At 45.7% G+C, this 26,458-nt stretch overlaps 1 protein-coding gene across 1 annotated transcript; it reads right to left on the reverse strand.

Annotated features, from left to right (window-relative positions):
• Nucleotides 1–513: 513 nt before the first annotated feature.
• Nucleotides 514–26,458, reverse strand: LOC112224901 (cytosol aminopeptidase-like). Its single transcript, XM_042314578.1, is given in 16 exon segments — nucleotides 514–978; nucleotides 2,838–2,940; nucleotides 3,101–3,213; nucleotides 7,597–7,676; nucleotides 8,832–8,934; nucleotides 9,389–9,477; nucleotides 10,849–10,973; nucleotides 11,134–11,236; nucleotides 20,404–20,459; nucleotides 20,652–20,816; nucleotides 20,905–21,064; nucleotides 22,017–22,122; nucleotides 23,054–23,108; nucleotides 23,538–23,637; nucleotides 23,640–23,652; nucleotides 26,231–26,458. Coding segments are annotated over 16 exon segments (1,548 nt in total). The 5' UTR covers nucleotides 26,324–26,458; the 3' UTR covers nucleotides 514–894.

Here is a 26,458-nt window from a genome sequence, read left to right on the forward strand (position 1 = left end):
TATATTCATTGGGTTTGTTGCAGGTGTCACTCACAAAGACACATTGATCCCCCAAAATGGTTTTTATTGGTGTTTTATTTAAATGACATGTAAATATTGTCAATAATAATATTTGACAGTTTTTTTTTGCAGAAGTGCATACCAACTTCAGCATGAGTTTCTCCCACAACTACTGGACACAAGAGGTTGGTTAACATACTGTCACTGAAGCCTGGTTTTTACCCTGCGTATGCAACGCAAGAAGGCTACGCAGAAAAGGCCATCCTGCGTTCTTCCAGTTATAAAGGACAGCGTAGTGTCGCTATGCAACAACACTTTGCGTAGTTACCGTTCCAAAACAAGATTAATGTCGACGGTGGTATTTTGGAAGCAGTGAATGCAGAATAACTGCAGTGAATGCAGAATAACTGCAGTGAATGCAGAATAACTGCAGTGAATGCAGAATAACTGCACTCTGAATGCAAACTGTTTTGGTAGGGTAAACATGATATACCTTTTATGCAGTTAGCACTCTGACTGCAAACTGCTTTTGTATGGTAGGGTAGGATACGATATACCTTGTCAATTTACATAAATTCAGTTTCTCAATGAATACGTATGTAGGCTATAAACTAGCCTAGTGAGGGAATTAGTTACATGTGCTGGGGCACTGGGGTGGAAATGTCCTCTTCAACCCTCTCGATGCACAGCAGGCTACTACCAGATGACTCAGGATACATCCCAAATAGCATCCTATTCCCTATATAGTTCACTACTTTAGACCAGACTCCTATGGGGAGGGAATAAGGTGCTATTTGGGAAGCAGTCTGTAACTCTACACAGTACCAGTGTCTCTGTCTCTACAGAATAATCCTTCTCCAGCCAGCTCAGTGTGTGTAGGTGTGGTGTGTGTCTTCAGGCTTGGTTGGCCAGTCCAGCAGCGAACTCTACCAGTGTTCGTGTCGGTCTCCCAGACATTCCTTTCTTCAGGTAGGGAACCTGGAGAGAGACAAACAGTGAGAGAGAATCTAAAAAGAGAAAAGTGTATTGTTAATGTCCAACAGGACAAGAGCCAGCGTCTCTCAGCAATCCAACCCCTCAGCCGGACAGAACAGAAGGGGTTGTGGTCGTCATGGTTCTAGAACACTAACAGAAGGGGTTGTGGTCGTCATGGTTCTAGAACACTAACAGAAGGGGTTGTGGTCGTCATGGTTCCTGAACACTAACAGAAGGGGTTGTGGTCGTCATGGTTCCAGAACACTAACAGAAGAATGGTTCCAGAACACTAACAGAAGGGGTTGTGGCAGAAGGGGTTGTCATGGTCATGGTTCCAGAACACTAACAGAAGGGGTTGTGGTCGTCATGGTTCCAGAACACTAACAGAAGGGGTTGTGGTCGTCATGGTTCCAGAACACTAACAGAAGGGGTTGTGGTTCCAGAACACTAACGTCATGGTTCCAGAACACTAACAGAAGGGGTTGTTCCATGGTTCCAGAACACTAACAGAAGGGGTTGTGGTCGTCATGGTTCCTGAACACTAACAGAAGGGGTTGTGGTCGTCATGGTTCCTAAACACTAACAGAAGGGGTTGTGGTCGTCATGGTTCCAGAACACTAACAGAAGGGGTTGTGGGTCATGGTTCCAGAACACTAACAGAAGGGGTTGTTCATGGTTCCAGAACACTAACAGAAGGGGTTGTGGTCGTCATGGTTCCAGAACACTAACAGAAGGGGTTGGGGTTGGTTCCAGAACACTAACAGAAGGGGTTGTGGTCGTCATGGTTCCAGAACACTAACAGAAGGGGTTGTGGTCGTCATGGTTCCAGAACACTAACAGAAGGGGTTGTGGTCGTCATGGTTCCTGAACACTAACAGAAGGGGTTGTGGTCGTCATGGTTCCAGAACACTAACAGAAGGGGTTGTGGTCGTCATGGTTCCAGAACACTAACAGAAGGGGTTGTGGTCGTCATGGTTCTAGAACACTAACAGAAGGGGTTGTGGTCGTCATGGTTCCAGAACACTAACAGAAGGGGTTGTGGTCGTCATGGTTCCTGAACACTAACAGATGGGAACACTAACAGAAGGGGTTGTAGTCATGGTTCAGAACACTAACAGAAGGGGTTCGATCATGGTTCCTAGAACACTAACAGAAGGGGTTGTAGTTCGTCATGGTTCTAGAACACTAACAGAAGTAATGGTTCTAGAACACTAACAGAAGGGGTGTGTTGATGTGTCATTCTGATCATGCGCTGTGACGGACAGAGCTAGCTCGTTAGCCTTGCCCCTGTAGCTAGCCAGTAACTCCTCCAGTGTGTGTTGATGTGTCTTAGCTAGTACGTTAGCTAAGCTAGCCCCTGTAGCTAGCCAGTAACTCCTCCAGTGTGTGTTGATGTGTCTTAGCTAGTACGTTAGCTAAGCTAGCCACTGTAGCTAGCCAGTAACTCCTCCAGTGTGTGTTGATGTTCGTTAGCTAAGCTAGCCACTGTAGCTAGCCAGTAACTCCTCCAGTGTGTGTTGATGTTCGTTAGCTAAGCTAGCCACTGTAGCTAGCCAGTAACTCCTCCAGTATTTGTGACATCATTTCACAGGAAGCTGTAGAGGTCAATACGAAATGACCTGACCTGACCTGACGCTGCATTGATCAGTTCTACAGTTTAAAGCCTTTATCTTAGCGTCCCCCCCTAAAGTCAACCTTGAAACTGTAGTGTTTTATGTTGTACATGTTTTATGCTTTGTGTGCTGCCCTTTTGCCCAGGTCTCTTTTGCAAAAGATATTTCAACTCAGTGAGACGAACCCGGTAAAATCAATGCAAAAATCAAAAACAGCTCTAAGATCAATGTTCCAGAAGAGTACCGTACCTCGTCCTTATTGGTCATCACCCCGGCTATGTCCAGGTGCGCCCAATGAGGAGCCGTCACAAACTCCCTCAGAAACGCTGCCGCCGTGCAGGCTCCGCCAGAACTACACGCAAGATGGCATTAACACAGAAGTTGTTTAGGGTTGTTTCTAGATGTTACCTGTGTGTGTGTATGTGTATGTATACCTGTGTATGTATGTGTGTGTGTGTGTATGTGTGTATGTGTGTATGTGTGTATGTGTGTGTGTGTGTGTGTATTCTTACCGGCTGTATTTGCCGACGTTGTTGAGGTCAGCCAGCTGGCAGTCAGTGACCTGTCTGGTGTAATGTTGAAACAACGGCATCCTCCATACCCTGTCTCCTGTTACCACACTGGCCTAACACAGAGAGACACACCACAGTGTTTATATAACCCTCCACACCCTGTCTCCTGTTACCACACTGGTTTATATAACCCTCCACACCCTGTCTCCTGTTACCACACTGGCCTAACACAGAGAGACACCACAGTGTGTATATAACCCTCCACACCCTGTCTCCTAACACAGAGACACACCACAGTGTGTATATAACCCTCCATACCCTGTCTCCGGTTACCACACTGGCCTAACACAGAGAGATACACCACAGTGTTTATATAACCCTCCATACCCTGTCTCCTGTTACCACACTGGCCTAACACAGAGAGACACATCACAGTGTTTATATAACCCTCCACACCCTGTCTCCTGTTACCACACTGGCCTAACACAGAGAGACACACCACAGTGTTTATATAACCCTCCACACCCTGTCTCCTAACACAGAGACACACCACAGTGTGTATATAACCCTCCATACCCTGTCTCCTGTTACCACACTGGCCTAACACAGAGAGACACACCACAGTGTTTATATAACCCTCCACACCCTGTCTCCTAACACAGAGACACACCACAGTGTTTATATAACCCTCCACCCACCCTGTCTGGCCTAACACAGAGAGACACCACAGTGTTTATATAACCCTCCATACCCTGTCTCCTGTTTCCACACTGGCCTAACACACAGAGACACACCAGTGTTTATATAACCCTCCATACCCTGTCTCCTGTTTCACACTGGCCTAACACAGAGAGACACACCACAGTGTTTATATAACCCTCCACACCCTGTCTAACACACAGAGACACCACAGTGTTTATATAACCCTCCATACCCTGTCTCTCCTGTTTATATAACCCTCCACACCCTGTCTCCTAACACAGAGACACACCACAGTGTTTATATAACCCTCCACACCCTGTCTCCTAACACAGAGACACCACAGTGTTTATATAACCCTCCATACCCTGTCCCTGTTTCCACACTGGCCTAACACACAGAGACACCACAGTGTTTATGTAACCCTCCATACCCTGTCTCCTAACACACAGACACCACAGTGTTTATATAACCCTCCATACCCTGTCTCCTGTTTCCACACTGGCCTAACAGAGAGAGACACACCACAGTGTTTATATAACCCTCCACACCCTGTCTCTCCTGTATATAACCCTCCACACTGGCCTAACACAGACAGATACACCACTGGTTTATATAACCCTCCACACCCTGTCTCCTAACACAGAGACACACCACAGTGTTTATATAACCCTCCATACCCTGTCTCCTGTTTCCAACTGGCCACAGAGAGACACCACAGTGTTTATGTAACCCTCCATACCCTGTCTCCTGTTTCCACACTGGCCAGAGAGAGACACACCACAGTGTCTAACCCTCCAACCCTGTCTCCTGTTTCCACACTGGCCTAACAGAGAGAGACACCACAGTGTTTATGTAACCCTCCATACCCTGTCTCCTAACACACAGAGACACCACAGTGGCCTAACCCTCCATACCCTGTCTCCTAACACAGAGAGACACCACAGTGTTTATATAACCCTCCATACCCTGTCTCCTAACACAGAGACACCACAGTGTTTATATAACCCTCCATACCCTGTCTCCTAACACACAGAGACACCACAGTGTTTATATATTACAGGGTTTGTGTGTTAGTGAGGTCACAATAGCAGAATTTGGACTTGTATACCAGGTTTAGTATCACATTACTCAATACCACAACGGTACAGGGACAGATTCTGCCTGGTTTTCACTCTCAAAAATCACACTTTCAACAGAAAAACAACTCCACTAGGGTACTAACCACAACTCCACTAGGGTACTAACCACAACTCCACTAGGGTACTAACCACAACTCCACTAGGGTACTAACCACAACTCCACTAGGGTACTAACCACAACTCCACTAGGGTACTAACCACAACTCCAAATGCTTAAACCACATCAGGAGACTTGAGGGAGAAAAAAATCTGAGGAAGTTTCTTTATATTATGCAAAACACATGACTACTGGATGCAGATATGCAGAGGCTACTTTATAGTTAACTCTTAATTGAGATGGGGAAGAATGGTATCATCAGTAGCAGTAGCATTAGCAGCATCAGTAGCATCAGTAGCATTAGCATCAGTAGCATTAGTATCAGCAGCATTAGCATCATCAGTAGCATTAGCATCAGTAGCATTAGCAGCATCAGTAGCATTAGCAGCATCAGTAGCATTAGCATCAGCAGCATTAGCATCAGCAGCATTAGCATCATCATCAGCATAATTAGCAGCATTTAGCAGCATTCAGCAGCATTAGCATCATTGCTAACGGTTACAAAGTGTAGACATGCAGTGCCTTCAGAAAGTATTCACCCCCTTGACTTTTCCCACATTTTGTTGTGTTTTTCGAAATTTTAACAAATGAATTAAAACTGAAATGTCTTCAGTTAATAAGTATTCTACTCCTTTGTTATGACAAGCCTCAAGTTCAGGAGTGAAGATGTGCTTGGACACTGTGTATAATAATCTTTAACATGAGTTTTTTAATGACTTCCTCATCTCTTTCCCCACACATACAGATAATTGAAAGGTCCCTCAGTCCAGCAGTGAATTTCAAACACAGATTCAACCACAAAGACCAGGGAGGTTTTCCACTGCCTCGCAAATGGCTCCTATTGGTTAAAACAAACAGACATTGAATATCCCTTTGAACATGGTGAAGTTATTAATTACACTTTAGATGATGTATCAATACACCCAGTCACTACAAAGATACAGGCGTCCTTCCTAACTCAGTTGCCGGAGAGGAAGGAAACTGCTCAGGGATTTCATCATGAGGCCAATTTAGACTTTAAAACAGTTACAGAGTTTAATGGCTGTGATAGGAGAAAACTGAGGATGGAACAACAACATTGTAGTTACTCCACAATACTAACTGAAATGACACAGTGAACAGAAGGAAGCCTGTACAGAATAAGAATATTCCAAAACATGCATCCTGTTTGCAACAAGACACTAAAGTAATAGTGCGTGAAATGGTAGAGAATGAACTTTGTGTCCAGAATACAACGCGTTATGTTTGGGGCAAATCCAACACATTACTGAGTAACACTCAATATTTTCAAGCATAGTGGTGGCTGCATCATGTTATGGGTATGTTTGTAATAGTTAAGTACTGGGGAGTTTTACAGGATAAAAAGAAACGGAATGGAGCTGAGAACAGGCAAAATCCTAGAGGAAAACCTGGTTCAGTCTTCTTTCCACCAGACACTGGGAGATGAATTCACCTTTCAGCAGTTACTTAAATCTATGGTCAGACCTGGAAATGGTTGTCTAGCAATGATCAACAACCAATGTGACAGAGCTTGAAGAATATTTTAAAGAATAATGGGCAAATGTTGCACAATCCAGGTGTGGAAAGAGCTTAGAGACTTACCCAGAAAGACTCAGCTGTAATGACTCTTAGAGATTTACCCAGAAAGACTCTAATCTGTAATGACTCTTAGAGATTTACCCAGAAAGACTCCCAGCTGTAATGACTCTTAGAGATTTACCCAGAAAGACTCAGCTGTAATGACTCTTAGAGATTTACCCAGAAAGACTCTAATCTGTAATGACTCTTAGAGATTTACCCAGAAAGACTCTAATCTGTAATGACTCTTAGAGATTTACCCAGAAAGACTCCCAGCTGTAATGACTCTTAGAGCCTTAAAAGAAAGACAAAGTGACTCGGGGGTGTGAATACTTTATGTAAATGAGATATTTCAGTATTTAATTTTCAATAAATGTAACAATTTCTAAAAACATGTTTTTACTTGGTTATTATGGGGGAGAAAGACGTCGATCCAGTTTGAATGCAGGCTGTAATAAGGCAAGGGGTTTATGTCCACTTTCTGAAGGCACAGAAACCACAGACACACAGGGGCATTTCCACGTGCTCCTCGTCAGAGTTACAGGAATATGGCACAGCACAGAAACCACAGACACACAGGGGCATTTCCACGTGCTCCTCGTCAGAGTTACAGGAATATGGCACAGAAACCACAGACACACAGGGGCATTTCCACGCGCTCCTCGTCAGACAGTTACAGGAATATGGCACAGAAACCACAGACACACAGGGGCATTTCCACGTGCTCCTCGTCAGACAGGAAATATGAATTTCAGATCTTTTCAGTTCATAATATTTTGCAAAATAATGTTTTTTCCGAACCAGTTCAATACATTTTAGTTGATTTCCGTTTTTCTGATAGAAGAACCCAACTTACCCAATTATACTAGAGGATGGCTTTTCAGTGTGTCTGTCTGTGTGTCTGTCTGTGTGTCTGTCTGTGTGTCTGTCTGTCTGTCTGTCTGTCTGTCTGTCTGTCTGTCTGTGTGTCTGTCTGTTACCTTGTGAAGCTGTTCCCAGAGCCAATCAGAGTTGGTGAAGACTCCTGTCGCTGCTGAACCCAGAGCAACATCCATCGCTCCTGAGAGAAAAGACGAGTGACCAATAGACAAGCCAGTTAGTGAGCAACATCTATCGCTCCTGAGAGACAGAGAAAACACGAGTGACCAATAGACTAGCCAGTTAGTGAGCAACATCTATCGCTCCTGAGAGACAGAGAGAAAACACGAGACCAATAGACTAGCCAGTTAGTGAGCAACATCTATCGCTCCTGAGAGACAGAAAACACGAGTGACCAAGAGGGTACTAGCCAGTGAGGGTACTAACCAGTGAGGGCTAACCAGTGAGGAACCAGTGAGGGTACTAACCAGTGAGGAACCAGTGAGGGTACTAACCAGTGAGGGCACTAACCAGTGAGGGCACTAACCAGTGAGGGTACTAACCAGTGAGGAACCAGTGAGGGTACTAACCAGTGAGGGTACTAACCAGTGAGGAACCAGTGAGGGCACTAACCAGTGAGGAACCAGTGAGGAACCAGTGAGGGCACTAACCAGTGAGGGCACTAGCCAGTGAGGGCACTAGCCAGTGAGGGCACTAGCCAGTGAGGGCACTAGCCTGTGAGGGCACTAGCCAGTGAGGGTACTAACCAGTGAGGGCACTAACCAGTGAGGAACCAGTGAGGGTACTAACCAGAGAGGGTAATAACCAGTGAGGAACCAGTGAGGGTACTAACCAGTGAGGAACCAGTGAGGGTACTAACCAGTGAGGGTACTAACCAGTGAGGGCACTAGCCAGTGAGGGCACTAGCCAGTGAGGGCACTAGCCAGTGAGGGCACTAACCAGTGAGGGCACTAACCAGTGAGGGTACTAACCAGTGAGGAACCAGTGACGGTACTAACCAGTGAGGGTACTAGCCAGTGAGGAACCAGTGAGGGTACTAACCAGTGAGGGTACTAGCCAGTGAGGAACCAGTGAGGGTACTAACCAGTGAGGGTACTAACCAGTGAGGAACCAGTGAGGGTACTAACCAGTGAGGAACCAGTGAGGGTACTAACCAGTGAGGGTACTAACCAGTGAGGAACCAGTGAGGGTACTAACCAGTGAGGGTACTAACCAGTGAGGGACCAGTGAGGGCACTCACCAGTGAGGGCACTCACCAGTGAGGGCACTCACCAGTGAGGGCACTCACCAGTGAGGGTACTAACCAGTGAGGGTACTAACCAGTGAGGGTACTAACCAGTGAGGGTAGCAGCGTTGACGATGGCCCTGGGGTTGAAGCTGTGAGCGTAACAGAGAGCATCTGCTAGGATCAACCGTCCCTCTGCGTCCGTGTTGTCCACCTACACACACAAAATACGTAATTTGATGTAAACAAAGATCTGCATGGTTTAGTAGCCACGGTAACAAAGACCTGCATGGTTTAGTAGCCACGGTAACAAAGACCCGCATGGTTTAGTAGCCACGGTAACAAAACCTACATGGTTTAGTAGCCACGGTAACAAAGACCTGCATGGTTTAGTAGCCACGGTAACAAAGACCTGCATGGTTTAGTAGCCACGGTAACAAAGACCTGTATGGTTTAGTAGCCACGGTAACAAAGACCTGTATGGTTTAGTGCCACGGTAACAAAGACATGTATGGTTTAGTAGCCACGGTAACAATGACCTGCATGGTTTAGTAGCCATGGTAACAAGGACCTGTATGGTTTAGTAGCCATGGTAACAAAGACCTGTATGGTTTAGTAGCCATGGTAACAAAGACCTGTAATGGTTTAGTAGCCACGGTAACAAATACCTGTATGGTTTTGCCGTTCTTGGCGGTGACGACATCTCCAGGCTTGTTGGCTTTTCCACTGGGCATGTTCTCACAGAGAGGTGCTAGACCTGTTAATAACACACATTACTACTTCCTGTGGAGAAACCTCTAGCAGACAAGCTGCAGGTCAAACAGAGAGGTGCTAGGAGACAGAGCTGCAGACCAAACTGTTAATAACACAGACCAAACTAGAAACTTCCTGTGCAGAGAAACCTCTAGCAGACAAGCTGACCAAACAGGTCAAACTGCAGACCAAACCTCTAGCAGACAAGCTGCAGACAAGAATGCAGACCAAACCAGAAACTAGCAGACAAAGACCAAACTACAAACCTCTAGGAGACAAGATGCAGACCAAACTAGAAGCCTCTAGGAGACAAGATGCAGACCAAACCAAAAACCTCTAGGAGACAAGCTGCAGACCAAACTAGAAACCTCTAGGAGACAAGATGCAGACCAAACTAGGAACCTCTAGGAGACAAGATGCAGACCAAACTAGGAACCTCTAGGAGACAAGCTGCAGACCAAACTAGAAACCTCTAGGAGACAAGCTGCAGACCAAACTAGAAACCTCTAGGAGACAAGCTGCAGACCAAACTAGAAACCTCTAGCAGACAAGCTGCAGACCAAACCAGAAACCTCTAGCAGACAAGCTGCAGACCAAACTAGAAACCTCTAGCAGACAAGCTGCAGACCAAACTAGAAACCTCTAGCAGACAAGCTGCAGACCAAACTCGAAACCTCTAGCAGACAAGCTGCAGACCAAACTAGGAACCTCTAGGAGACAAGCTGCAGACCAAACCAGAAACCTCTAGGAGACAAGCTGCAGACCAAACCAGAAACTTCTAGCAGACAAGCTGCAGACCAAACTAGAAACCTCTAGCAGACAAGCTGCAGACCAAACCAGAACCCTCTAGGAGACAAGCTGCAGACCAAACTAGAAACCTCTAGGAGACAAGACCAAACTAGAAACCTCTAGGAGAGAGCTGCAGACCAAACTAGAAACCTCTAGGAGACAAGCTGCAGACCAAACTAGAAACCTCTAGAGACAAGCTGCAGACCAAACAGAAACCCTAGGAGAAACTGCAGACCAAACTAGAAACCTCTAGGAGACAAGCTGCAGACCAAACCAGACCAAACCTCTAGCAGACAAGCTGCAGCAGACCAAACTAGAAACTCTAGCAGACAAGCTAGGAGACAAGCTGCAGACCAAACTAGAAACTTCTAGGAGACAAGCTGCAGACGAACTCCAACCCTGGTCCTGGAGAGATACCCTCCTGAAGGTTTTAACTCCAACCCTGTTCCTGGAGAAATACCCTCCTGTAGGTTTTAACTCCAACCCTGTTCCTGGAGAGATACCCTCCTGGAGTTAAAACCTACAGGACATTAGTTCTTAAGAAACAGGGTCGATTGGCTAGCGCGTCACGTCGCCGCAAGCTCACCTATGATGTTGATTGGCAGGTTGAGGGCTGCTGCCGTGACGATGGCGGAACACACCGTGGCGGCTCCTCCCATATCAGCCCTCATCGCGTCCATACCTGACGGAGGCTTTAGACTGATCCCACCACTAGACAGAGAGACGGAGAGAGTAAGTAACAGTTGTATCAATTAAATGAGACTAGGAATCAAAAAAAAAATGGCAGCTGATATTTGAACCACTAGTGTGTCCAACACAGTGAATAGAGCACCCTGATTGGACAGCAGTGACGTGTGATGTGTGCGCGTACCTGTCAAAGGTGATGCCCTTGCCCACCAGCAGTAGAGGACACTGTGCGTTGTCAGGACAACCGTTGTAGTGTAGCTCCAGGAAGACAGGCGGTTCCTCTGAGCCTAAAACAACCAAACAAATCAAACGTTTCTTTGTCACAGGAGACAGCAGGGTATAAACGGTGAAATTATTTCTGGTGAGTTCTCCTCTCAACAGTAACAAATATCAACAACAAAACATGTTGAGTAAAACAACAACTCTGTTTTCCCTTTTAAATATAATGTCGCAGGAGGCTGCCGTTTTACTGGACCTGAACCAACTGTATATATATAATATGAACCAACTGTATATAATATCGCCGGAGGCTGCTGAACCAACTGTATATAATATAATGTCGCCGGAGGCTGCTGAACCAACAACTGTATATAATATAATGTCGCCGGAGGCTGCCGTTTTACTGGCCCTGAACCAACTGTATATAATATAATGTCGCTGGAGGCTGCCGTTTTACTGGCCCTGAACCAACTGTATATAATATAATGTCGCCGGAGGCTGCTGAACCAACTGTATATAATATAATGTCGCCGGAGGCTGCTGAACCAACTGTATATAATATAATGTCGCCGGAGGCTGCTGAACCAACTGTATATAATATAATGTCGCCGGAGGCTGCTGAACCAACTGTATATAATATAATGTCGCCGGAGGCTGCCGTTTTACTGGCCCTGAACCAACTGTATATAATATAATGTCGCCGGAGGCTGCTGAACCAGCTGTATATAATATAATGTCGCTGGAGGCTGCCGTTTTACTGGCCCTGAACCAACTGTATATAATATAATGTCGCCGGAGGCTGCCGAACCAACTGTATATAATATAATGTCGCCGGAGGCTGCTGAACCAACTGTATATAATATAATGTCGCTGGAGGCTGCTGAACCAACTGTATATAATATAATGTCGCCGGAGGCTGCCGTTTTACTGGCCCTGAACCAACTGTATATAATATAATGTCGCTGGAGGCTGCCGAACCGACTGTATATAATATAATGTCGCCGGAGGCTGCCGTTTTACTGGCCCTGAACCAACTGTATATAATATAATGTCGCCGGAGGCTGCTGAACCAACTGTATATAATATAATGTCGCCGGAGGCTGCTGAACCAACTGTATATAATATAATGTCGCCAGAGGCTGCCGTTTTACTGGCCCTGACCAACTGTATATAATATAATGTCGCCGGAGGCTGCCGAACCAACTGTATATAATATAATGTCGCCGGAGGCTGCTGAACCAACTGTATATAATATAATGTCGCTGGAGGCTGCTGAACCAACTGTATATAATATAATGTCGCCGGAGTCTGCCGTTTTACTGGCCCTGAACCAATTGTATATAATATAATGTCGCGGAGGCTGCCGTTTTACTGGCCCTGAACCAACTGTATATAATATAATGTCGCTGGAGGCTGCCGTTTTACTGGCCCTGAACCAACTGTATATAATATAATGTCGCCGGAGGCTGCCGTTTTACTGGCTCTGAACCAACTGTATATAATATAATGTCGCTGGAGGCTGCCGAACCAACTGTATATAATATGTCGCCGGAGGCTGCCGTTTTACTGGCCCTGAACCAACTGTATATAATATAATGTCGCTGGAGGCTGCTGAACCAACTGTATATAATATAATGTCGCCGGAGGCTGCCGTTTTACTGGCTCCGAACCAACTGTATATAATATAATGTCGCCGGAGGCTGCAGTTTTACTGGCTCTGAACCAACTGTATATAATATAATGTCGCCGGAGGCTGCCGTTTTACTGGCTCTGAACCAACTGTATATAATATAATGTCGCTGGAGGCTGCCGAACCAACTGTATATAATATGTCGCCGGAGGCTGCCGTTTTACTGGCCCTGAACCAACTGTATATAATATAATGTCGCTGGAGGCTGCTGAACCAACTGTATATAATATAATGTCGCAGGAGGCTGCCGTTTTACTGGCCCTGAACCAACTGTATATAATATAATGTCGCAGGAGGCTGCCGTTTTACTGGCCCTGAACCAACTGTATATAAATAATGTCGCAGGAGGCTGCCGTTTTACTGGCCCTGAACCAATTGTATATAATATAATGTCGCTGGAGGCCGCTGAACCAATTGTATATAATATAATGTCACTGGAGGCTGCTGAACCAACTGTATATAATATAATGTCGCCGGAGGCTGCCGCTGTATTTTACTGGCCCTGAACCAACTGTATATAATATAATGTCGCAGGAGGCTGCCGTTTTACTGGCTCCGAACCAACTGTATATAATATAATGTCGCCGGAGGCTGCCGTTTTACTGGCCCTGAACCAACTGTATATAATATAATGTCGCTGGAGGCTGCTGAACCAACTGTATATAATATAATGTCGCCGGAGGCTGCTGAACCAACTGTATATAATATAATGTCGCCGGAGGCTGAACCAAATGTATATAATTTGTCGCCGGAGGCTGAACCAAATGTATATAATATGTCGCCGGAGGCTGCCATTTTACTGGCTCCGAACCAACTGTATATAATATGTTGCTGGAGGCTGCTGAACCAACTGTATATAATATAATGTCGCCGGAGGCTGAACCAAATGTATATAATTTGTCGCCGGAGGCTGAACCAAATGTATATATATATGTCGCCGGAGGCTGCCATTTTACTGGCTCCGAACCAACTGTATATAATATGTTGCTGGAGGCTGCTGAACCAACTGTATATAATATAATGTCGCTGGAGGCCGCTGAACAAACTGTATATGATATAATGGCGCTGGAGGAACCCTTCCATCTATCACCTTTAGAAACACTGAGGAACCCTCCCATCTATCACCTTTAGAAACACTGAGGAACCCTCCCATCTATCACCTTTAGAAGCACTGAGGAACCCTCCCATCTATCACCTTTAGAAACACTGAGGAACCCTCCCATCTATCACCTTTAGAAACACTGAGGAACCCTCCCATCTATCACCTTTAGAAGCACTGAGGAACCCTCTCATCTATCACCTTTAGAAGCACTGAGGAACCCTCCCATCTATCACCTTTACAAACACTGAGGAACCCTCCCATCTATCACCTTTAGAAACACTGAGGAACCCTCCCATCTATCACCTTTAGAAACACTGAGGAACCCTCCCATCTATCACCTTTAAAACACTGAGGAACCCTCCCATCTATCACTGAGGAACCCTCCCATCTATCACCTTTAGAAACACTGAGGAACCCTCCCATCTATCACCTTTAGAAACACAGAGGAACCCTCCCATCTATCACCTTTAGAAACACTGAGGAACCCTCCCATCTATCACTGAGGAACCCTCCCATCTATCACCTTTAGAAACACTGAGGAACCCTCCCATCTATCACCTTTAGAAACACTGAGGAACCCTCCCATCTATCACCTTTAGAAACACTGAGGAACCCTCCCATCTATCACCTTTAGAAACACTGAGGAACCCTCCCATCTATCACCTTTAGAAACACTGAGGAACCCTCCCATCTATCGCCTATTAGAAACACGGAGGAACCCTCCCATCTATCACCTTTAGAAACACTGAGGAACCCTCCCATCTATCACCTTTAGAAACACTGAGGAACCCTCCCATCTATCACCTTTACAAACACTGAGGAACCCTCTCATCTATCACCTTTAGAAACACTGAGGAACCCTCCCATCTATCACCTTTACAAACACTGAGGAACCCTCCCATCTATCACCTTTAGAAACACTGAGGAACCCTCCCATCTATCACCTTTAGAAACACTGAGGAACCCTCCCATCTATCACCTTTAAAACACTGAGGAACCCTCCCATCTATCACTGAGGAACCCTCCCATCTATCACCTTTAGAAACACTGAGGAACCCTCCCATCTATCACCTTTAGAAACACTGAGGAACCCTCCCATCTATCACCTTTAGAAACACTGAGGAACCCTCCCATCTATCACTGAGGAACCCTCCCATCTATCACCTTTAGAAACACTGAGGAACCCTCCCATCTATCACCTTTAGAAACACTGAGGAACCCTCCCATCTATCACCTTTAGAAACACTGAGGAACCCTCCCATCTATCACCTTTAGAAACACTGAGGAACCCTCCCATCTATCACCTTTAGAAACACTGAGGAACCCTCCCATCCCTTTAGAAACACTGGAGGAACCCTCCCATCTATCACCTTTTAGAAACACTGAGGAACCCTCCCATCTATCACCTTTAGAAACACTGAGGAACCTCCCATCTATCACCTTTAGAAACACTGAGGAACCCTCCCATCTATCACCTTTAGAAACACTGAGGAACCCTCCCATCTATCACCTTTAGAAACACTGAGGAACCCTCCCATCTATCACCTTTAGAAACACTGAGGAACCCTCCCATCTATCAATTTAGAAACACAGAGGAACCCTCCCATCTATCACCTTTAGAAACACTGAGGAACCCTCCCATCTATCACTTAGGAACCCTGAGGAACCCCCATCTATCACCTTTAGAAACACTGAGGAACCCTCCCATCTATCACCTTTAGAAACACTGAGGAACCCTCCCATCTATCACCTTTAGAAACACTGAGGAACCCTCCCATCTATCACACTGAGGAACCCTCCCATCTATCACCTTTAGAAACACTGAGGAACCCTCCCATCTATCACCTTTAGAAACACTGAGGAACCCTCCCATCTATCACCTTTAGAAACACTGAGGAACCCTCCCATCTATCACCTTTAGAAACACTGAGGAACCCTCCCATCTATCACCTTTAGAAACACTGAGGAACCCTCCCATCTATCACCTTTAGAAACACTGAGGAACCCTCCCATCTATCACCTTTAGAAACACTGAGGAACCCTCCCATCTATCACCTTTAGAAACACTGAGGAACCCTCCCATCTATCACCTTTAGAAACACTGAGGAACCATATATCATATTTAGAAGCACTGAGGAACCCTCCCATCTATCACCTTTAGAAACACTGAGGAACCCTCCCATCTATCACCTTTAGAAACACTGAGGAACCCTCCCATCTATCACCTTTAGAAGCACTGAGGAACCCTCCCATCTATCACCTTTACAAACACTGAGGAACCCTCCCATCTATCACCTTTAGAAACACTGAGGAACCCTCCCATCTATCACCTTTAGAAACACTGAGGAACCCTCCCATCTATCACCTTTAGAAACACTGAGGAACCCTCCCATCTATCACCTTTAGAAACACTGAGGAACCCTCCCATCTATCACCTTTAGAAACACTGAGGAACCCTCCCATCTATCACCTTTAGAAACACTGAGGAACCCTCCCATCTATCACCTTTAGAAACACTGAGGAACCCTCCCATCTATCACTGAGGAACCCTCCCATCTATCACCTTTAGAAACACTGAGGAACCCTCCCATCTATCACCTTTAGAAACACTGAGGAACCCTCCCATCTATCACCTTTAGAAACACTGAGGAACCCTCCCATCTATCACCTTTAGAAACACTGAGGAACCCTCCCATCTATCACCTTTAGAAACACTGAGGAACCCTCCCATCTATCACCTATTAGAAACACTGAGGAACCCTCCCATCTATCACCTTTAGAAACACTGAGGAACCCTCCCATCTATCACCTTTAGAAACACTGAGGAACCCTCCCATCTATCACCTTTAGAAACACTGAGGAACCCTCCCATCTATCACCTTTAGAAACACTGAGGAACCCTCCCATCTATCACATTTAGAAACACTGAGGAACCCTCCCATCTATCACTGACGAACCCTCCCATCTATCACCTTTAGAAACACTGAGGAACCCTCCCAATCACTGAGGAACCCTCCCATCTATCACATTTAGAAACACTGAGGAACCCTCCCATCTACACTGAGGAACCCTCCCATCTATCACCTTTAGAAACACTGAGGAACCCTCCCATCTATCACCTTTAGAAACACTGAGGAACCCTCCCATCTATCACCTTTAGAAACACTGAGGAACCCTCCCATCTATCACCTTTAGAAACACTGAGGAACCCTCCCATCTATCACCTTTAGAAACACTGAGGAACCCTCCCATCTATCACCTTTAGAAACACTGAGGAACCCTCCCATCTATCACCTTTAGAAACACTGAGGAACCCTCCCATCTATCACCTTTAGAAACACTGAGGAAAACACTGAGGAACCCTCCCATCTATCACCTTTAGAAACACTGAGGAACCCTCCCATCTATCACCTTTAGAAACACAGAGGAACCCTCCCATCTATCACCTTTAGAAACACTGAGGAACCCTCCCATCCATCTATCTATCACCTTTTAGGAACCCTCCCAATCACTGAGGAACCCTCCCATCTATCACCTTTAGAAACACTGAGGAACCCTCCCATCTATCACCTTTAGAAACACTGAGGAACCCTCCCATCTATCACCTTTAGAAACACTGAGGAACCCTCCCATCTATCACCTTTAGAAACACTGAGGAACCCTCCCATCTATCACCTTTAGAAACACTGAGGAACCCTCCCATCTATCACCTTTAGAAACACTGAGGAACCCTCCCATCTATCACCTTTAGAAACACTGAGGAACCCTCCATCTATCACCTTTAGAAACACTGAGGAACCCTCCCATCTATCACCTTTAGAAACACTGAGGAACCCTCCCATCTATCACCTTTAGAAGCACTGAGGAACCCTCCCATCTATCACCTTTAGAAACACTGAGGAACCCTCCCATCTATCACCTTTACAAACACTGAGGAACCCTCCCATCTATCACCTTTAGAAACACTGAGGAACCCTCCCATCTATCACCTTTAGAAACACTGAGGAACCCTCCCATCTATCACCTTTAGAAACACTGAGGAACCCTCCCATCTATCACCTTTAGAAACACTGAGGAACCCTCCCATCTATCACCTTTAGAAACACTGAGGAACCCTCCCATCTATCACCTTTAGAAACACTGAGGAACCCTCCCATCTATCACCTTTAGAAACACTGAGGAACCCTCCCATCTATCACCTTTAGAAACACAGAGGAACCCTCCCATCTATCACCTTTAGAAACACTGAGGAACCCTCCCATCTATCACTGAGGAACCCTCCCATCTATCACCTTTAGAAACACTGAGGAACCCTCCCATCTATCACCTTTAGAAACACAGAGGAACCCTCCCATCTATCACCTTTAGAAACACTGAGGAACCCTCCCAATCACTGAGGAACCCTCCCATCTATCACCTTTAGAAACACTGAGGAACCCTCCCATCTATCACTGAGGAACCCTCCCATCTATCACCTTTAGAAACACTGAGGAACCCTCCCATCTATCACCTTTAGAAACACTGAGGAACCCTCCCATCTATCACCTTTAGAAACACTGAGGAACCCTCCCATCTATCACCTTTAGAAACACTGAGGAACCCTCCCATCTATCACCTTTAGAAACACTGAGGAACCCTCCCATCTATCACCTTTAGAAACACTGAGGAACCCTCCCACCTATCACCTTTAGAAACACTGAGGAACCCTCCCATCTATCACCTTTACAAACACTGAGGAACCCTCCCATCTATCAACTTTACAAACACTGAGGAACCCTCCCATCTATCACCTTTACAAACACTGAGGAACCCTCCCATCTATCACCTTTAGAAACACTGAGGAACCCTCCCATCTATCACCTTTACAAACACTGAGGAACCCTCCCATCTATCACCTTTACAAACACTGAGGAACCCTCCCATCTATCACCTTTAGAAACACTGAGGAACCCTCCCATCTATCACCTTTAGAAACACTGAGGAACCCTCCCATCTATCACTGGAACCCTCCCATCTATCACCTTTAGAAACACTGAGGAACCCTCCCATCTATCACTGAGGAACCCTCCCATCTATCACATTTAGAAACACTGAGGAACCCTCCCATCTATCACTGAGGAACCCTCCCATCTATCACCTTTAGAAACACTGAGGAACCCTCCCATCTATCACCTTTAGAAACACTGAGGAACCCTCCCATCTATCACCTTTAGAAACACTGAGGAACCCTCCCATCTATCACCTTTAGAAACACTGAGGAACCCTCCCATCTATCACCTTTAGAAACACTGAGGAACCCTCCCATCTATCACCTTTAGAAACACTGAGGAACCCTCCCGTCTATCACCTTTAGAAACACTGAGGAACCCTCCCATCTATCACCTTTAGAAACACTGAGGAACCCTCCCATCTATCACCTTTAGAAACACTGAGGAACCCTCCCATCTATCACTGAGGAACCCTCCCATCTATCACCTTTAGAAACACTGAGGAACCCTCCCATCTATCACCTTTAGAAACACTGAGGAACCCTCCCATCTATCACCTTTAGAAACACTGAGGAACCCTCCCATCTATCACCTTTAGAAACACTGAGGAACCCTCCCATCTATCACTGAGGAACCCTCCCATCTATCACCTTTAGAAACACTGAGGAACCCTCCCATCTATCACCTTTAGAAACACTGAGGAACCCTCCCATCTATCACCTTTAGAAACACAGAGGAACCCTCCCATCTATCACCTTTAGAAACACTGAGGAACCCTCCCATCTATCACTGAGGAACCCTCCCATCTATCACCTTTAGAAACACTGAGGAACCCTCCCATCTATCACTGAGGAACCCTCCCATCTATCACCTTTAGAAACACTGAGGAACCCTCCCATCTATCACCTTTAGAAACACTGAGGAACCCTCCCATCTATCACCTTTAGAAACACTGAGGAACCCTCCCATCTATCACCTTTAGAAACACTGAGGAACCCTCCCATCTATCACCTTTAGAAACACTGAGGAACCCTCCCATCTATCACCTTTAGAAACACTGAGGAACCCTCCCATCTATCGCCTATTAGAAACACGGAGGAACCCTCCCACCTATCACTTTTAGAAACACTGAGGAACCCTCCCACCTATCACCTTTAGAAACACTGAGGAACCCTCCCATCTATCACCTTTACAAACACTGAGGAACCCTCCCATCTATCACCTTTAGAAACACTGAGGAACCCTCCCATCTATCACCTTTAGAAACACTGAGGAACCCTCCCATCTATCACCTTTAGAAACACTGAGGAACCCTCCCATCTATCACCTTTAGAAACACTGAGGAACCCTCCCATCTATCACCTTTAGAAACACTGAGGAACCTTCCCATCTATCACTGAGGAACCCTCCCATCTATCACCTTTAGAAACACTGAGGAACCCTCCCATCTATCACCTTTAGAAACACTGAGGAACGCTCCCATCTGCTGCTCCTCTATCCACTCTTGAGACCTGCACACACACACACACACACACACACTTGTTAATGACATCCGTAATGAAACTTTTGTCAAAATAAATGTTATATCCTGACTCCTCCCCTCCCACCCCCCAGTCCCTCCTCTTCCTCCTCATCCCCCAGTCCCTCCTCATCCCCCTCTTCCTCCTCATCCCTCCAGTCCCTCCCCCAGTACCCCTCTGTACCTCTTATGGACGGTGACGTGGTCGGCGTAGGGAGCCAGTCTGTTTGTGATGGTGTCAGCGAAGACTGACGGAGTGACATGATTGGCTGGAGCTTCCATCAGGTAACGGGCCAGGTTCTGCCCCTCTCCGTACAACACGCCCTTCTCCCAGCCAGACACACATCCACTGGACACACACACAGGTTACAGAGAGTCAGTGGATGTGTGTGTGTGTGTGTGTGTGTGTGTGTGTGTGTGTGTGTGTGTGTGTGTACCTGCCATGCAGCTGTGTGGTGACTCTGGTCTTCTTCTTGGTTTTCAGGTCATCGTAAGTAAACAGCCCAAGAACAGCTCCCTCTGCTGCTGACTGGCTGTCATTACACCCATCCACCTCTATATGGGTCAACACATGGTTCTGGAGAACCCTACAGCCTCCTGACAGACAGACTGGCTGTTATTACACCCATCCACCTCTATATGGGTCAACACATGGTTCTGGAGAACCCAGACAGACTGGCTGTTATTAAACCCACGTCTATATGGGTCAACACGTGGTTCTGGAGAACCCAGACAGACTGGCTGTTATTACACCCATCCACCTCTATATGGGTCAACACATGGTTCTGGAGAACCCAGACAGACTGGCTGTTATTAAACCCATCCACCTCTATATGGGTCAACACATGGTTCTGGAGAACCCTACAGCCTCCTGACAGACAGACTGGCTGTTATTAAACCCACCTCTATATGGTTCAACACATGGTTCTGGAGAACCCAGACAGACTGGCTGTTATTAAACCCACGTCTATATGGGCCAACACGTGGTTCTGGAGAACCCAGACAGACTGGCTGTTATTACACCCATCCACCTCTATATGGGTCAACACATGGTTCTGGAGAACCCAGACAGACTGGCTGTTATTAAACCCATCCACCTCTATATGGGTCAACACATGGTTCTGGAGAACCCTACAGCCTCCTGACAGACAGACTGGCTGTTATTAAACCCATCTCTATATGGGTCAACACATGGTTCTGGAGAACCCAGACAGACTGGCTGTTATTAAACCCATATCTCTGTCCATCAATGATTCCCAATCAAATCTTCTGATCAATTTCAACATTAAAATATCTGTGTTGCCCTAAGAGTTGTGCAGAGTTGGTAGAATCATATTCGATATGAGTTACAGGTTTATTGTTACTAAGAGGTGCCTCTCCACCAAGTATAAACTCTGGGCTGTGAAGACAGACACAATCAAGACATCTTGGTTTATTACCTCTTAGAAAACATACTAAATATTTGACTGATAAAACGTGGAGCAGGTTGTGTTGATCACTAAGAACGGTACCATCACACACACACACACATGTAAAAGGAGAGACTCACCTGCTATAGCAGCCCTGATGTTCTCCTTACAGGTGTCCCAGTACTCTGTTCCACACACACCCAGAGAGTTCCTCCCTAGACCGACTACTGCTATGCATGGGAAGTCCTGTATGCACGCACACACACACACTAATTATTAAGCATGTATCGTCTTGCTCTCATCTATAATATCTGCTTCATCCTGCTGCTCAGTGAGATGACGAGTTTAATATCTGTTGTTACAGCGTCACTACAGTTAATATATATATTACCTCATGAAGACTGTAGTATATTCTGGTAATATATATTAACTCATGAAGACCGTAGAATATTCTGGTAATATAGTTAATATATATATTACCTCATGAAGACCGTAGTATATTCTGGTAATATATATTACCTCATGAAGACTGTAGAATATTCTGGTAATATAGTTAATATATATATTACCTCATGAAGACTGTAGTATATTCTGGTAATATAGTTAATATATATATTACCTCATGAAGACTGTAGTATATTCTGGTAATATAGTTAATATATATATTACCTCATGAAGACTATAGAATATTCTGGTAATATAGTTAATATATATATTACCTCATGAAGACTATAGAATATTCTGGTAATATAGTTAATATATATATTACCTCATGAAGACCGTAGAATATTCTGGTAATATAGTTAATATATATATTACCTCATGAAGACCGTAGAATATTCTGGTAATATAGTTAATATATATATTACCTCATGAAGACCGTAGTATATTCTGGTAATATAGTTAATATATATATTACCTCATGAAGACTGTAGAATATTCTGGTAATATATATTACCTCATGAAGACCGTAGTATATTCTGGTAATATAGTTAATATATATATTACCTCATGAAGACCGTAGAATATTCTGGTAATATATATTACCTCATGAAGACTGTAGTATATTCTGGTAATATATATTACCTCATGAAGACCGTAGAATATTCTGGTAATATAGTTAATATATATATTACCTCATGAAGACCGTAGAATATTCTGGTAATATATATATTACCTCATGAAGACCGTAGAATACTCTGCTCTTCCCTTTCTTCAGACCTGGTCCTGATCTGAGGAGTTACCAAGGAGAAGGTTTGTACATATAGTCAACACACAAACACACTCTTACAGGATGCGTGTGAAGGTGTGTAGGTGTGTGTGTGTGAAGGTGTGTGTGTGTGAAGGTATTGTGTGTGAAGTGTGTGTGTGAATATGTGTGTGTGAAGTGTGTGTGTGTGTGTGTTACCTGTGAAGGTGTGTGTGTGTGTGTGAAGGTATAGTGTGAAGGTGTGTGGTATTGTGTGAAGTGTGTGTGAAGGTGTGTGTGTGAAGGTGTGTGTGTGTGAAGGTGTGTGTGTGTGAAGGTGTGTGTGTGTGAAGGTGTGTGTGTGTGAAGGTGTGTGTGTGTGTGTACAGGTGTGTGTGTGTAGGTGTGTGTGTGTGTGTGTGTGAAGGTGTGTGTGTGAAGGTGTGTGTGTGAAGGTGTGTGTGTGACTCACATCTTTAGCAGCTCAGTCAGTTTACCAGACAGAACTCTGTCGACACCAGCTGCTGATTCAGTTAGATGGAGAGAGTCGTCCTCCTTCTCACTCTCGTAAAGCCGAGTACCAGACCCTGTGTGGACACACACAGTCAACACAACCAGTCAACACACTAGCTAGCTACTAGCACAGCAGCAGCAACAACAACAACAGACAGTAGAAGGCTGTGGCTAGCTGTACATAAAAATCATAGGACTATTGATAGGAGTTGTGAGAGGCAGGTTGGGGTTCCCAGGGTTAGAGTGGTGCAGGAGTTGACATTTGCTGAGGCAGTGAAGACAGGAGAAGATGGGCCAAGGGGGAGCGATCCTGAGAGGAGGGGTGTAGTAGATCTGTACCAGAACAGAGGGAGGGATCCTGAGAGGAGGGGTGTAGTAGATCTGTACCAGAACAGGGGAGGGATCCTGAGAGGAGGGGTGTAGTAGATCTGTACCAGAACAGAGGGAGGGATCCTGAGAGGAGGGGTGTAGTAGATCTGTACCAGAACAGGGGAGGGATCCTGAGAGGACTGGTGTGACTAGTAGATCTGTACCAGAACAGGGGGAGGGATCCTGAGAGGAGGGGTGAAGTAGATCTGTACCAGAACAGAGGGAGGGATCCTGAGAGGACTGGTGTAGTAGATCTGTACCAGAACAGAGATCCTGAGAGGAGGGGTGACTAGTAGATCTGTACCAGAACAGGGGAGGGATCCTGAGAGGACTGGTGTGACTAGTAGATCTGTACCAGAACAGGGGGAGGGATCCTGAGAGGAGGGGTGTAGTAGATCTGTACCAGAACAGGGGAGGGATCCTGAGAGGAGGGGTGTAGTAGATCTGTACCAGAACAGGGAGGGATCCTGAGAGGAGGTGTGTAGTAGATCTGTACAGAACAGGGGAGGGACAGAGATCTGTACCAGAACAGGGGAGGGATCCTGAGAGGAGGGTGTAGTAGATCTGACCCAGAACAGAGGGAGGGATCCTGAGAGGAGGGGTGTACTAGTAGATCTGTACCAGAACAGGGGAGGGATCCTGAGAGGAGGGGGTAGTAGATCTGTACCAGAACAGAGGGAGGGATCCTGAGAGGAGGGGTGTAGTAGATCTGACCCAGAACAGAGGGAGGGATCCTGAGAGGACTGGTGTGACTAGTAGATCTGTACCAGAACAGGGGAGGGATCCTGAGAGGAGGGGTGTAGTAGATCTGTACCAGAACAGAGGGAGGGATCCTGAGAGGACTGGTGTGACTAGTAGATCTGACCCAGAACAGAGGGAGGGATCCTGAGAGGACTGGTGTGACTAGTAGATCTGTACCAGAACAGAGGGAGGGATCCTGAGAGGACTGGTGTGACTAGTAGATCTGTACCAGAACAGAGGGAGGGATCCTGAGAGGACTGGTGTGACTAGTAGATCTGTACCAGAACAGGGGGAGGGATCCTGAGAGGGGGTGTACTAGTAGATCTGTACCAGAACAGGGGAGGGATCCTGAGAGGACTGGTGTGACTAGTAGATCTGTACCAGAACAGAGGGGAGGGATCCTGAGAGGAGAAGTAGATCTGTACCAGAACAGAGGGAGGGATCCTGAGAGGACTGGGTGTAGTAGATCTGTACCAGAACAGGGGGAGGGATCCTACCAGAGAGGGGATCTTGGGGTGTAGTAGATCTGTACCAGAACAGGGGGAGGGATCCTGAGAGGAGGGGTGTAGTAGATCTGTACCAGAACAGAGATCCTGAGAGGAGGGGTGTAGTAGATCTGTACCAGAACAGAGATCCTGAGAGGAGGGGTGTAGTAGATCTGTACCAGAACATAGATATAAACCAACATATCTATGTTTCAGTAAAGTTGGATCTTCAGCATTTTTAACAATCGTTATCAGCTGTACTGCAGGGATGGAACGTAAGACTCAGGAAATAGAGGTTGTGTTGGCAGCTGCAGAAAGGTGTTTGGGTGTGAGAGACATCAGACGAGTTACAGGGTGGGTTGAGTGGTGGTGTCCCATCCTCTGACTGTTGGCCTGAAGTAGGACTAAATAGATTTAAATAGTAGGGTATTTATTATTATTTGAGAGTGTAGTGTTAAATAGTAGGGTATTTCTTTTTCTTTTTTTTAATGACTTTGAGGAAAGATAATTAAGAACAGTATAAGCGAGTTATACTCCAGTGTAGTAGGTGGCGGTAATGCAACAGCTACTGGATGTCAACCGCCATTAAGCCTCATCGAAGAAGACCTTTCATTTTTCATTTCAGGTACAATGACAACCTAGTGTTTATATCCGGGGCATAAATGGTAATTCTTTTTGACCTGTCCCCAAATGAATATAGTCGGTTCAGAGTTGGTGTTGATCTTTCAAGCTGCGTGTCCTGGTCGCGTCTGGTGTGGACCAACCAGCGAGCGGTCCGGTCAGCACGGAACGTCCGCAGCGGATTTACGCCCCGCTGTTCGGAGTTACATTGATAATTATCACCACCGGTCGACTCCGTCTAACCGCTGCTTTCTGGAAACAAGAGCTGTAAACATGGAGATATGGTGGAAACTAGAACCCGAAAAAATAGTTGTATTTCAATCTAACCTTTTGTGTTTTTTTAGAAAACTATCACTGATATTTAAGTTGAAGTCCTTATGGAACTGGGTCAAGGGACTAGGTAATTATCTTGTTATCTAGACTTTATTAAACTTACTTTTCTGGCGTTCCAGTTGTTTTGTGCCACAGAAAAGTAGCGACAGCGGTGTCTCATCGTGGCCCGCAACACCGCTCCACTTAACAACCGCATCGGATCTGGGTTTTATTATATCCGTCTCTCGGGGGGAATGAGATTGATCAGAGAGTAGTACTGTAGATGGATAAACACGTTGGGAAGGTTTGTCTTCCGACCTTCACCTGTCGCATAAACTGTTACGTCATTAGT

This window comes from Oncorhynchus tshawytscha, unplaced genomic scaffold (genome assembly GCF_018296145.1).
Source record: "Oncorhynchus tshawytscha isolate Ot180627B unplaced genomic scaffold, Otsh_v2.0 Un_contig_1351_pilon_pilon, whole genome shotgun sequence".
NCBI lineage: Eukaryota > Metazoa > Chordata > Actinopteri > Salmoniformes > Salmonidae > Oncorhynchus > Oncorhynchus tshawytscha.